Consider the following 13,551-nt stretch of genomic DNA (forward strand, 5'->3'; position numbering starts at 1 on the left):
AAGAGGTAGTTGGCAGAAGAGGCTATGCATGTGTCTAGGCAGATTGGTCATATATCTTAGTGCTGAAGGGACACAGGGACATGAGGGGGGGGGGCAAATCAGAGGTGAGAGTACTTCCATCATCATCATAATTACAATGATAATAATTATTATTATTATTAAAAGTGCATTTATTTACCATCTGTGTTTTGTCGTGCTCTCCATCCTTCACCATAGAGACAACGACCGGACAATGGAGAGGGGGAAGAAAAACAAAAATGACAGATATAACTTTCTGTAGTGCTTCTGTAGGCAGCTCTTTTCAAAATAAAACTCACAGTCTGAGTGCTCCGCAGTTACACCGGCACCCCTCATAAAAGCTGATATACTGGATAACAATCAAACAAGTCCACAAATTATACAGCAATAGTGTAGATATTAGAATATCATCCAGCTCAAAGTGTTTCTTCAGTTGATCTTCAACACTACTACCCATATTTGTAGAATAGTCTCATTTCTATGTTGTATTTGATGCAGCAGACCAGAAATGTTTTCCATTATTAATTCCATTAACAACCAGCAATGTTGCAGAAGTGAAAACAATCTGTATTCACTGCATTACTTAGCATTCAGAGTAATGATTTCCCCACATTATGCTTGGTCATGACCTGTATTATGTCACTGGCAATGTTAGTTGCAGATACAGGAAACAGATTTGGGGTGTTAAACACAAGAATGGAAGAGAAGGACAAGGCTACTGGTCTGTTAAATAGGACTTAAAAATAAGACATTAATGCAGGCATTGGGTCAATTATAAATTATTTTCTTTATTGTCCATCATTAGCTTCACCAGCCCGTTGTTGATGAGTGCGTTCAATTATGAATTAACAGCGACATACGCCTTAGAAAGCCCTTTCAGACTAACAACACATCTTCAGAGACAGCTCATAGAAAAGACGGGAAATGTAAAAAGAGAAGCAGAGAGAGACAGAGGGAGGAATGCATGGCAGAGATCCTTTAACACAAAATACTTTGTGTTAGTCAGATGCATTCATTTCCCTCCCAGCTGAAGACATTTTCAAGGCAATTAGATCTAAGACAAGCATCCTGATGCACAAACTACTTGCCCGTGACAAGAACTGAATACTCTGTTAGAGGACATATAAATGTTAGTGACGCCAAGCAGAAAAAAAAGGCTGTCTTACAAGTTCATCATAATACTAGTCCTCTAGAATACAATTATATGTTAATTGGAAGTTTACCAGGGTGGTGATATTGTTGGACTGGGCTCTTGCCTCTTCCAAATTTTGGATATTAACCAAAATCACTTGTAAGTAGTCTCTACTTTGACACAGGACCAACAAGGAGGGGAATAGAGGAGGAGGTGGTGACATACATGGTCAGGACTAAGATTCAAATGAATGAAAAAAGCAAGCATATGAGCTCAACAAGCACTGCTACTCTAAGCTGACCTTGGATTTAAAGAAATAATAAAACATTTCCGCTGCTTTGAAATAGAGAAAGAGCAGAGATGTTTCACTGTTGTGCAAAAGCATCAATATCTGTTATGTAATTCTCCTGAATGAGAATCTTTGTGACAAAATATGACAAAAACTTCTTTCTCAAAGGTTAATATAAATACCATCTTTCAAATCAAATGTGAGTTTCAGGAGTTCACAAGTATTGTAGTGTGCCATGTGTGAGTTAATGACGGAGGGGGTGGATGCTATACAGCAGATGTGTGAGTCCAACCTTCGACTGCCCTCTTGAAGAACACCTTGCAGCTGCCGCAGGTTACGACCCCGTAGTGGCATCCCGAGGCCTCGTCCGAACACACCAAACAGATCTTACGGGTCTGCCCGCTCACCTTGGACTGGCCTGGCACCGCAGAGTTGCTGGTCTCCCCGGTTCTGGGTGACGAGCTGGAATATAAACAAAGAGAAAAAGAAAATAGTTGAATATAAGTAAAGAAGGGTTCGAAGGCATGCACATATGACAATGTCGGTGACAAATTGAAGGCTGGTTTCCCAGTTTAGACAGCTTCAATGGTATATCGTACTGTTGCTAGGAGACCTTCTAAAATGTATGATTCACTAAGGAAAAAATCTGAGCGGAAATCAGGATTGTGATGATGTTTCTCTGCTCGATGGAGTCTTTTCCTAATGCAATGGTATAGCTGAATAAGGGTTCAAATGTTCAGAGCAATAGAAGTGTAGCTGAAAGAATTAACCGATACTGTATAGTAGGTTTTTGCGAAGAAATCTCTTTGGATCCACAAACATCCAATAGAAACTCAGAAGCAAATTTCCAAATAATCTCCGTATTCTCATAGTCAACCTATCTTGTAGAGAGACTAGACGAGTATGACTGTCTGACTTTAAGAAAAATCCTTTTCAAGATGTCAGACTGGGATGTTGTCCTCAGATAAACCTCTCTAACCTAGTTAATGGTGTGTTAAATTTGAGAGCTCGCTGACTGTTTTTTTTCTTCCATTAATGCTTAATAATGCAAAAGCAAGTAAGTCAAACCCAATGAAGCCTGTCACCAGCAGCAGCTCCTCTGTGCAGTAACTACGTTTTAAATCTCAGTCCAAGCCTCCAATTGTGTTACGATGCAAATCAAAGCCTTGTTTAAACCTCTTGAGAAACATGCGTGTGCATGCAGTCAGATGTCACTGTCCCACACCGCCTGTAATTAAAGTTACTGAGACACCTGAACTACAGCGTGAAGCTTAACCAGTCGCTGCAGCCAATTTGACAGCTGTATTGTAGGTCAGGTAGCAGTCTGCACACCAAGACTATGCCAGTGTTCGACTGATACGGTTGTGTAATCCGTGACAGGAATGTGACCGCATTAAACGGGCTTAAATCTTTCCCCCTTTGTTTGTTTTAGTAGCACACTTGTTGGAACGTATATGAGGATTATGTAACTATGTTATGCTGCTAAGCCTGATAATGACTTTACATTCAGGTATATAGATGTCTTAACACTGCTGCTGATGTTACTCATTTGGTCTCGGTGGCTTTTAACCAACAGAATCCATTTCGCAAAAGAGGATAGGAGAGCGGAGAGAGAATATAAATGAAACCTGTTACTGTCCGTTTCACAGATCAGGAGTCACCCTCACCCCTCTCTCCAAACAAGCACAACTAACTTCATAGTGACTGTGCCTCATGATCATTGGAAAGATGACACTTGCTTATATAAATTGGACTCCAACCAAAGGGAGTCGCGGTGGTGGATCTCTGAAGACATCCATCCAAGATGTCTATCCATGCCTTAACAGTGAGCAAGTGAAGATCACTCCCAATACATGTAGACATGTTGAAATGGTAGCAGCATTCAGACCGCAATGCCAGCTTAACTTTTGGCAGTCTTCTAAAAAATTTTTACAAAAAAAATACAATCAGACTGTTTTGCAGATGGCATAAACAGAGGGGGGATGGGAGAGCAGGGAGTTTGTTCCCGGCATCTGGAAGTGGGAGCATGACCATCACAGTCGTCACATAATCTGCAAAAATATGTGCATTTATGGACATAAACATATAAAGTAAAACTGAAATCAGGAACAGCTTCCCTTTTGAAGTAAAAAAAAAATTGTATCATTATAGTATATTGATATTATATCAATAATGTAATATGAGACTCAATATATTCTTATGACACAACTGTTGTCTTTTCCTTGTTTAAAAGGCTGCATTAGAGTAGAATTATGTAATTTTCTGAATTTACCAGACTACCCACTTATCATTATGTTCACATTACTGATGATTATTTATTGAAAACAGCAACAATAGTCATCCCCCCAAAATGGTTACAGTAAATCATGATATTTGATTTTGTTCATAACATACCATATATTCCTCAACCTCATACCTAGTAGCTAAATAAAACTTTTAACTGTTTTTAACCACTGCGAGATACAACCTTATTAAGAAATATGATATACATTTTTATATCCAAAGTCTACACACAAACCGAAAGATGTGACTCTACAATGCATAGTTATCTATGAAGTTGTCAATAACATGATTGCCCCAGATAATTACTTGATGCGACAGTGAAAGTTAACAAATTCAGTCAATACTTTGTGACTGGTTCACATCACGGTTGGACTTTATCACACACTGGCACGCTGCAATTGTGGGCAAATGCATTCTAGTATGTACCAACTCTTAACTTTGGCTCGACAGTCTAGTAGTAGAGTATTTATAGAAGATGGCCTCTTTTAACCTTCGTTGTGAGGAGTACGGTAACCAGCTATGTGCTCATCTTTCTAGCTCTCTCATTACTTATCCACTTAATTCGAGTGAAGATGCTATGAACACTAAGTATTAGGCAGTGCTTGACCTGTGAAGGCTCTCGGGACTGCTCAGACACCGCCAAAACCACAAAGTGCTAGGGAGGAGGGTGATCACTGCTACCAGCATGAAGCATGTGTAGGAAAGTGCAAGGTGTTTACTTTTACAATCTAACTTTTCAGATTAGAGTTTAATGATCCACAGGTTTTTTTTTTTTTTTTAAACATTTATTTTGTTTAATTTATCTTTTTTACTGTTTGGATTTTAGCAGCTATTTCAAAAGTGTAATAGAGAGCAGGAATATGTGGTACGTTACAAAATTCTACTCTGTTCTGCTCTAGCACGAGTCAAGTGCTGGTAAATGACCACAGGGTGGTGTTTGAATTAAACATAAAATTATAGCTCCTCCTACTTCTGCTGGAATTCACATGCTCCTCCCATCACTGAGAAAGCAAGTGTGGGATTGAACCATGTAGCGTAGATTCAAGTCTCATTAGGAATGCTTTCACACTGGACCAGAGCGCAACAAACGTGTGTACATAAACATAGTCAATTTGCTGACACACACACACACACACACACACACACACACACACACACACACACACACACACACACACACACACACACACACACACACACACACACACACACACACACACACACACACACACAGGAATCATATGCACTGATAAACAAGAGCACATGACACAGTGATTAACCCACAAACAAAGATTCCAATACGTGAATGAATGGAAGAATGAATGAATGGAGAATGAAAGTCAGATAATCCATCAAACACAACACACCCACGCAGACACACTAACCAATACTTTCAGGAGGAACTTGAGCAAAAGGCATGAATAAACAGAAAAAAGTAAGTCGCAGTTCATTGCCTTTGCTGCTCTTTCTCCACTCACACTGGATTTAGAAAGTGTGTGTGTGTGTGTGTGTGTGTGTGTGTGTGTGTGTGTGTGTGTGTGTGTGTGTGTGTGTGTGTGTGTGTGTGTGTGTGTGTGTGTGTGTGTGTGTGTGTTAACCGTACACATCAGTCGAGCACCCGATCTTAAACAGTCAAACGTTACAAAAATCTGACTGGACAGTGTTGACACTCCTTTTCCTCATTATTTTCCCTGTACATACAAACATCTCTGTCTGTGTGTGCACACATGCTAACAGTATGTGTTGATACAGAGAGGCTGTGAAGAAATGTTGGAGGGCCTTATTGGCATCACGACTACAAAAACAATAAATTTGATTAAATCCTGCTGCAAAAGACAGTGTGAGCTTTTAGGATTTTTTGTTCAGAATGAACAATCCTATATCTTCACATAAATAAATCTATTTCTAAAGATTGTATAATTTACAGCTGAAAATCTATCTCTTCTTCTCTCCTTGTTTCCTTTGCTGATAAATACAATCCAGTAAACAGGATGTTGATTTATAATTAATCACATGAACATGCTAATTCGATTTGCTTCTATACAAAATCAAACCAGAGAAGAAATACAATTGCTTAATGACATAATACTACATGATGAGGCGGTGGAAAAAAAAACTAATCAGCATTAATGACGGTCTACAACAACAAAGTGTCTGTAGCAACTAAGGAGAGACTGTCTGAACTGGACTGACCTCCTGTGTCACTGGGGAATCATATAGCAGTGAACTGCAGTGGGAGCTGACGCGAGCCAAGTTTTTCCATTAAGATCAAAGCTTTTTTCTAAGCTAATGTGTGGGAGCAGAACATATACGATGTGGTTGTGGGAGAGTGTAGTTCTTTCAGCAGAGAGATGTAGAATATGAGTATAATCACAGTGCTTAGGATTGACACAAACTTTGAAACTGAGTGACTTGTAAATATTTTTTTTAATTTTTTTTTTTATTGCATATTCCAATAATGCAGATCGTTGCTGAATATCTGATATTCATTCATAATTATTTCTGCAAAATGTTTTATTCCCCTGTTTTATGGTAACCTTGGCAGATAATGAACATTTCACCTGCTCTGGCCTCTCTCTAACAGTGAGTGGGTTCACAAGGCCACCCATTACTGGAGACCCAATAGAGGGTGCAATCTACATTTAAATACAAGACATCACCATGTCCACCTGGTCTGCCAGTCCATTTTAGGCACACTCAATTGTAGAAGAGATAATATTTATTGAACTCTGTGCTTTTTTTTGTTGTTGTTCAGACAAGTTGCTGTCACAAAACTGATAACAAAACAATTTATTTTCCAGCAAACTGTTGCAAATAATTCTTAACACATGCCACATTTTGAATCCCAGATCTGTTTGGTCACAAAAACTATTTCCCAGTGGCAAAGCGTTACAAGTTAATGTTTTACTGCAGAAAGATCTGTGTGCTTCTTGAACAGAAGCCAATAAATCTGTTCAGCAAATCGGCACACAGTGTTCAAGTTATGTGACACAAGATGGATAGCAGCAACTACTGTGCATGTTCATCCTGAGATGTGCTGTCTAATAGTCTGTTTTATTGTAAATTTTAACTCGAATTACTTTTTAAACATTGAATATCTGAACAAAACTGTGATTTTCCATAAAAAAAGAGGACAGTTACACATAATGTGGCACTATAAGCGAGTTACAGCAGCAAGACAAAAGTAACCTCCACTACTTATAAAGAAAACCTCCTTCATGCTTTGTCAGGTCCACGCAGTAAGAAAAACAAACAAACAAGCAAACAAAACAATCTGTTCTCTGACTTCTCAATCGTTGTGTAATTTCACTGTTTTACTGTACTTTTCTCTTCCTGCCTTTCCCTACTGTCACTTCCTCTCCCTCCTTCACATCCGTCTCCCTCACTGACATTTACTCTCTCTCTTTTCTCATTGCTCATTTCCCTCTTCTTCCTTCCTTCTCCCCTCACCCCGCCTCATCTGCCAAGGTTATATAATATTTGTATTGCTCCTGCTGGGGCATACGCCTCCCACTTCCACCCACACTCAGCCTCTCAGCCAATCAAGCGTCACTGCTGGCTGAGAGTATGGAGGAGGTCAGGCGAGTCATGGGATTATCCAACTCACCTACCCAGATACAAGCGTAGACAGCGTATGTGTGTGTGTGCGTGTGCGTGTGTGTGTGTGTGTGTGTGTGTGTGTGTGTGTGTGTGTGTGTGTGTGTGTGTGTGCGCATGTGCGTGCGTGTTTGTGTATGTTTGTTGATTTGGTCTTTGAATTACTGAGTGGAGCCTTTGGTTGCTAGAGAGGAGCACAGTTATAAAGCTTCCCTTGTTTCACAAATCATCATGTGATTGTGTGATGGCTCCCTCTTTTCTTCTCTCTTTTTTTTCTCCTGCTAAACAACACTCACCCACCCATCCTCACATCTGAGTATCTACGTCTCCTACACACTGCTGTCACTTCAATCATCATTTCATAGCATCACTCTATTCTTTCAATTTTTTTCTTCATGTAACTGGAAGAGTTTTGTTTGTTCGCAACTATCCTCACAAAGCATTTTCTCCTGTGAAGCAGATGTTGACGCGAGACTCCCATGACAAAATGGCTTTTTGTTTGAACGGTATGTTTATATTTACCTTAATAGGAACTTTTACCATGCAATTATTGAATTCTGCCCGTCAGAAGCAAAGGGTGAAAGGGGCGCTGGGCTGGTAAAGGACCACAAAACCTTTCAGTGAGGACATCTAGGTGGAAAAAACCTCCTGTTCGACTTTAACCCAAGACCTTTTCAACAGCATTCACGTTAATTTCAGGCAAAGTTTCCTAGATTGTTAAAAAAACAAAAAACGGATGCAAATTAGGTCTTTCAATCAAACTCTTCTGACATGAATGGAAACCCTCTCATCGTATGCAGCAAATTGTCAAAAGGATCTTTTTGAGCTTTTCAGATAAATGAAGGCCGTAGTTAGTGAAGTGAGTCAGAGGGCAGAGAAAGTGAAAGCTCAAATAAGGTAAAACAAGCAATTAAACCAAGAACTTGGTACAAACATCAGTTGACGCACACACTGCTCCAAAGGTAAACATTGTTTTCCTCTTTGTGGAAGCAAACAAGAAGAAGAAGAAAGAAAAAAAATGACCTGATCCCAGTTTTCTTTCAGTGGAATCATATTGTGATGATCAGAGGATATTGTAGATATTTTGAAACTTATGATATACGATTCTGTTGTCGACAAGTGTATCATATTTGAAACCTTAAAAGCTATGAAACATGAAAGGAATGTTTCAAGTTTGTTCAACATCATGCCTGGTCTTGAATATGATGAATGTTTGTATGACTATATGATTAAATGAGTTTGCATATATTTTAATTGTTTAATTGAATTTTTTTTTTTAATTCACTGAGATATTGATTTCAGACGTATCATCACCCAGTCTAATCCAGCAAGATTTCTCGTATCTCTACACAGCTTCAGTAAGAGAGCCAAGTTGTGTGTGTGTGTGTGTGTGTGTGTGTGTGTGTGTGTGTGTGTGTGTGTGTGTGTGTGTGTGTGTGTGTGTGTGTGTGTGTGTGTGTGTGTGTGTGTGTGTGTGTGTGTGTGTGTGTGTGTGTGTGTGTGTGTGTGTGTGTGTGTGTGTGTGTGTGTGTGTGTCGGCAAAGAAGATTAGCCCAAAAAAGAACAGATCAGAGTGAGGAGACAATCAACTGCAAAGTGTGTTAACAGGACAGACACTAGAGTCTTTTTCTGTAACTTTGACCGACAAGATAATGTACAATACAGAACAGAGGAGAGCAGTTGAAAGCAGCTAAAGTGGGAGACAAAACTTGCACTGTTCCTCTCAGAAAAGGGTACGGTTTAGGCTAGTCGAGGTCACATGTTAAATCCCTGGGGTGAAGTTATGCCGTACTGGAATGTGGAGCTTCGCAGGAAATTGGACCACATGGTGTGGACCACAGGGAGCAGAATGAAGGGCAATGGCACAATCATTCAAGTTTATTCCTGTTAAACTCAATATGAAGTTCAGCAAAATATAGACGATCCACTCTAGTAAACCCATAGCATGTTAGAAAAGAAGCACTTTCTGCATCATTTAAATTATGCACACAGGCATAGTAGCTTTTTCAAGCAATTGTGTGTCGTGAACATGACAGGCAACTTCAAATTAGTGATTTTTTTTTTTTTTATATATAACTAAAGCTGCACTGACAGAGGATTGTTTTAACAATCAGTTACAGAACTTAAAAGAAAAAAATGGATTTGTTGTAAAAACATATCTGTATATTTATACTGCATAAGAACTATGAAAAATAAAGGATAAAAAAGGCAACTAGAACTGAAACTGAAAATCCATTTAAGTAAATAGCTGAAAAGTAAAAGTTAAACTACTTTTATAATCCATTAATGTGAAATCATTTTCTACATAAAGATGCCACAAATTCTCTGGTTCCAGAGTCTCAAAACTAAAAATGTTCTTGTCTGTTCTTTAGTGTTAGACGTCGTTAAACTGAATAATTTAGAATTTTAGATTTTGTTTTTGTTGTGATGAAAAATGAATTAATTTATCATTTTTTTAATTAATATGTTGTTGATTAAACAAGACATAAAATAATAAATGTAAAATACACAAAAATACATTTTCCAATGATTACAGCAAACATTTTCTGACTGGCACTGAGGCTATAAACCCAACCTGACTGCTCCACAACTACACAACAACAAACGCTCAGAACTGAACAACATCTCACCTTTGAACAATATCCGATTAGTAAAGTGAGGAGGATGTGAGGATTATTCTATCACTGTAATAAAGCCTAATATCAACAGAAATAAATGATGTGTGTGTGTGTGTGTGTGTGTGTGTGTGTGTGTGTGTGTGTGTGTGTGTGTGTATGTTTGTGTGTGTGGAGCAGAGAACCTTCAATTGTTCCCTGCAGATTCGATTTGCTGCTAACACATTGTGTGTCTTAAATCAGATAGAAGGCCAGGCCCTGAGGGTGCTTAGCCCCCATTTCCCCTGGTGCTCTTATGTAATTAGCTTTTATTTAGGACTTTAATGCTTTAGCCCCCCACAAATTACCCTTCCCCTTTCAACTACTTTTCCTGTTTCTGCCATTATCTCACCCAAGTATTCTGATAGAATAGACTTTACAATGTATTACTATAAATAAGACCAGTATTAATATTACTATGCAAGCAATATAACAGTTGTTGTATCTAAACAAGCAACTGGGCCCGCTTGCTTGTCACTTTTCTTTTTGTTGCCGTGAACAAGCGGCACTGACATGCAGCAATAATAATAAATTTAAAAAAAACAGCAGTTACATAACAGAAAGCTTAATGCAGACACATCAATAGTTATTTAAGTCCATAAATATGTAAATCATACGGATGTATACATCCTACTGTTGGAGGAAATTCTTTGGGATAGTGTTCAAAGACTCTTTCCGAAAGAGGAAAAAACAGTGTTGAAAGGCCAAACACATGCCTTCTAAGAAAATTGTAGCTATTGAAAAAATTATGTAAAAAAAATAAAATAAAAATCCTTCGAGATTTCACATGCTTTTCCTCACAGGAAACATGAAAGTCAAAACATCAATGAAAAAGACAGCAATTAAAAAGCACTTGGATGTCTGCCATCAGGGGAAAAAAAAAAAAAAAAAATGAAAGTGAGGAGGAGTGGTGTGGTGTGATGTGGTGAGAGAAATTCAATGTCTAGCCTATATTTACTGGACTAAAACACAAGTAAGAAAAATAAAACACAGCAGAGAACCAAGGCTGGGGCTGACCGAATGTTGAATGTCAGCCTGGGATACATAAATACGGTAGAGGCTGAAATTCGATGTGTTCACTCAACACCACCTCAATGTCTGGCCTGACACAGCATATGGAAATACGTTTTTATTTCTGAGGGAATGGACAGTGGGAAAGCAACAACATTACTGGCTGCTGCATCAGGTGAACGGATGCCATTGACTCCTGCCAGTGAAATGGCTTTTTATTACTGCCCGCTAGCAACGAATGAATAGAACTGACACTGACCTTAACCAAAGCGTGGTAGCTTTAAAATCGATCTCGTTTCCCCTGTACTGTATCTCTGCAGAGATTATGTACGTTAATGTTGTTACATCCCAGCTGTTACATTTTCAATGGGGTCAGTGTGTGGACAGGGCTATAAACTATAGGCTTTTCTCTGATTATCTTTACGATCATTTTCATTAAAACACTGCGGTCTCTGCTGCCAACAGGCTGAGTGATGGTGGATAAAAGAGACAGGCAGGCAGGCGGCAAGAGGCGGGCGGGAAAGCGGGCAGAGCTGAGGCAAGAATTCAGAGAAAATGTCAACAGCTGCAGCAGCAGAGAAGAGTGGTGACGACTTTGGTTAACATTTACATACGCCCACCATCTCTTGTCTGCAAAAAGATTAATGAAGTTGAAGATGCAAACTAATTTCTGCTGACATACAGGGAGAAAACAATGCGAGCGCAGGACTATACATTGCATCGAAGAAACAAGGATTCGATCAAGGAACATGCCTTTCAATTGTGGTTATTCTTTATTGTCTGCGATGCATGTCAGACCGCAGCTCAAGTGTCGAACCTTTAAACAGTGTTACTGTGAAACATAATCACCCTGCCAAACTAGTTTCCTGTGACAGAGAGGTCTGACATGACGAAGTGTTTCTTGCAGCATGGAATGAGAGCGAAGGGATATTTTCAGTCAAACAGAACAGAGGAGAAAAAAATGATCACACATTTCTTTACTGTCGTGACATATGAGCTAGAACGCTCTTAACAGATAATAAGGACTTGATGAATTTGCTTAGTAAGATTTCTCTCTGGCCTCAAGATGTATCCCTTATCACTGACAGAGCAATGGAAAGTGTAAATTAGCTATATCATCAAATAAAGTTGACGTGGTACAGCTGCATCATCAGACTTTATGTATTTTACCCATTTAAAACGCTGCAGGAAAATAAATCTGCGACTGCAGATTTATTGACAGGCCTCCCTAAATGATGCATTGATGTGCAACAGTATCAATGACTTCCTTCCAACTGTACCTCCATCCTAATTGATAATCAGAGGTTAAAATGGAAAAGTCTTTTACCAAGTCTCACGTTGAGGACTACTTTGGTTATGAACAGGATATTCACATACACTACTGCACATACTGTTGGCTTGTTTGTTAAAGCGAGCAGCTGGGTTGTTTTTAGATAATGGCCCACAACAGATCACAAACTGTACATGTAAGCACTGTTCTTTTAATATTTTGCTTCTTCATAACAAGCATTAAAAGATTTATGTCCATGTGTAGGAATTCTGCATCATTAACAAACTGTTATCCATATTGGTTAATCCTGACCACCCTCTCCACCACCTACTGCAGGGACAGCGGAGCACTTTCTCCAACAGACTCATCCAGCGCCGCTGTCACAAGGACCGATACAGTTTTATTCGTGGCACTGTTGTTTAATTTAATACTATTCTACTTCATTTGTATATAATGTGCATTTTTACTTTTTTTTTTTTTTATACTTGATATTTATAGTTTTCATTCTGTCATTTTATTGCTTTTCCCCAGACCTGTACTGCTGCTGTAGTGAAGAAATTAAGTAACCATGAACAATAGCTTTTTCTAAAATCAACATATTGAGCTTGACATCTTTTCCAATTCATTTTGAAATATTTAAAACCATATCATAACCAGAAAATGTGTGGATACCCTTTTTGACTAATATTAAAATAGAATATTACAAAATATACAATTGTTAAAAAACATGTTTAAAAAGTTCACAAATACAATCACATTTGTCATGTGATGACAATGCTGAAACTGACCAAACCAGTTTACTTTCCTTCAGGCAACTCTTGTGTCTTCATGAAAAATCCTGAATTCTTTTTTACTGCTGTCTCATCTGTAACCCACATATTCATAGCTGACAGTAATATGTCAGAGCAGCTTAGCAGTTGAACCATAACACAGACAAAACAAAACAGTGACACAAACTAGGATTAAAACCATGACTGAAACAGAGTAATGTGGTTTGAAAACAGGTGCGGTCAGGCCTAAAAATTACCTCAAACAACAAACACCTGTGGTTTTTCATCTCAAATTTACAAATTAATGCACGCATGCGTATTTGATTTGATTCGACTGCGGCCCAAGGCATAAAAGGTAAACAGTACAAGCAGGCACTTTCCAAGCAAACTCTGTTAAATATTTATCAGTTATTAGAAAGCTGAAGCCATGTTTGTTTGGGTGTCAAATGAGGTGAGTTTCTCCTGGCTTCAATTAAACTCAGTGAAAGCAAATACTGTTCTGATAAAAAAAAAAAAAAGAATAATAA

At 38.6% G+C, this 13,551-nt stretch overlaps 2 protein-coding genes across 4 annotated transcripts in view; one reads left to right on the top strand and one right to left on the bottom strand.

Annotated features, from left to right (window-relative positions):
• Positions 1 to 13,551, top strand: part of kctd16b (potassium channel tetramerization domain containing 16b) — a 404,485-nt gene that overhangs the window by 230,176 nt on the left and 160,758 nt on the right. The window lies entirely within an intron of this gene.
• The window catches only part of LOC138632599 (glucocorticoid receptor-like), a 61,174-nt gene that overhangs the window by 17,814 nt on the left and 29,809 nt on the right, over positions 1 to 13,551 (bottom strand). For 2 of the 3 annotated variants that reach the window (XM_069718303.1, XM_069718322.1), the window contains exons 3-4: positions 1,732 to 1,901; positions 179 to 205 (exon numbers count right to left, since the gene is read on the bottom strand). In XM_069718303.1, coding sequence (XP_069574404.1) covers positions 179 to 205; positions 1,732 to 1,901 — 197 coding nt within the window. The remainder of the gene's footprint in view (positions 1 to 178; positions 206 to 1,731; positions 1,902 to 13,551) is intronic. The other variant, XM_069718313.1, reaches the window with a different exon arrangement.

The sequence above is a fragment of the Brachyistius frenatus genome, unplaced genomic scaffold, assembly GCF_029030835.1.
Source record: "Brachyistius frenatus isolate BFR_SWC_R1_liver_20210118 unplaced genomic scaffold, ASM2903083v1 Contig_5, whole genome shotgun sequence".
Taxonomy (NCBI): Eukaryota; Metazoa; Chordata; class Actinopteri; family Embiotocidae; genus Brachyistius; species Brachyistius frenatus.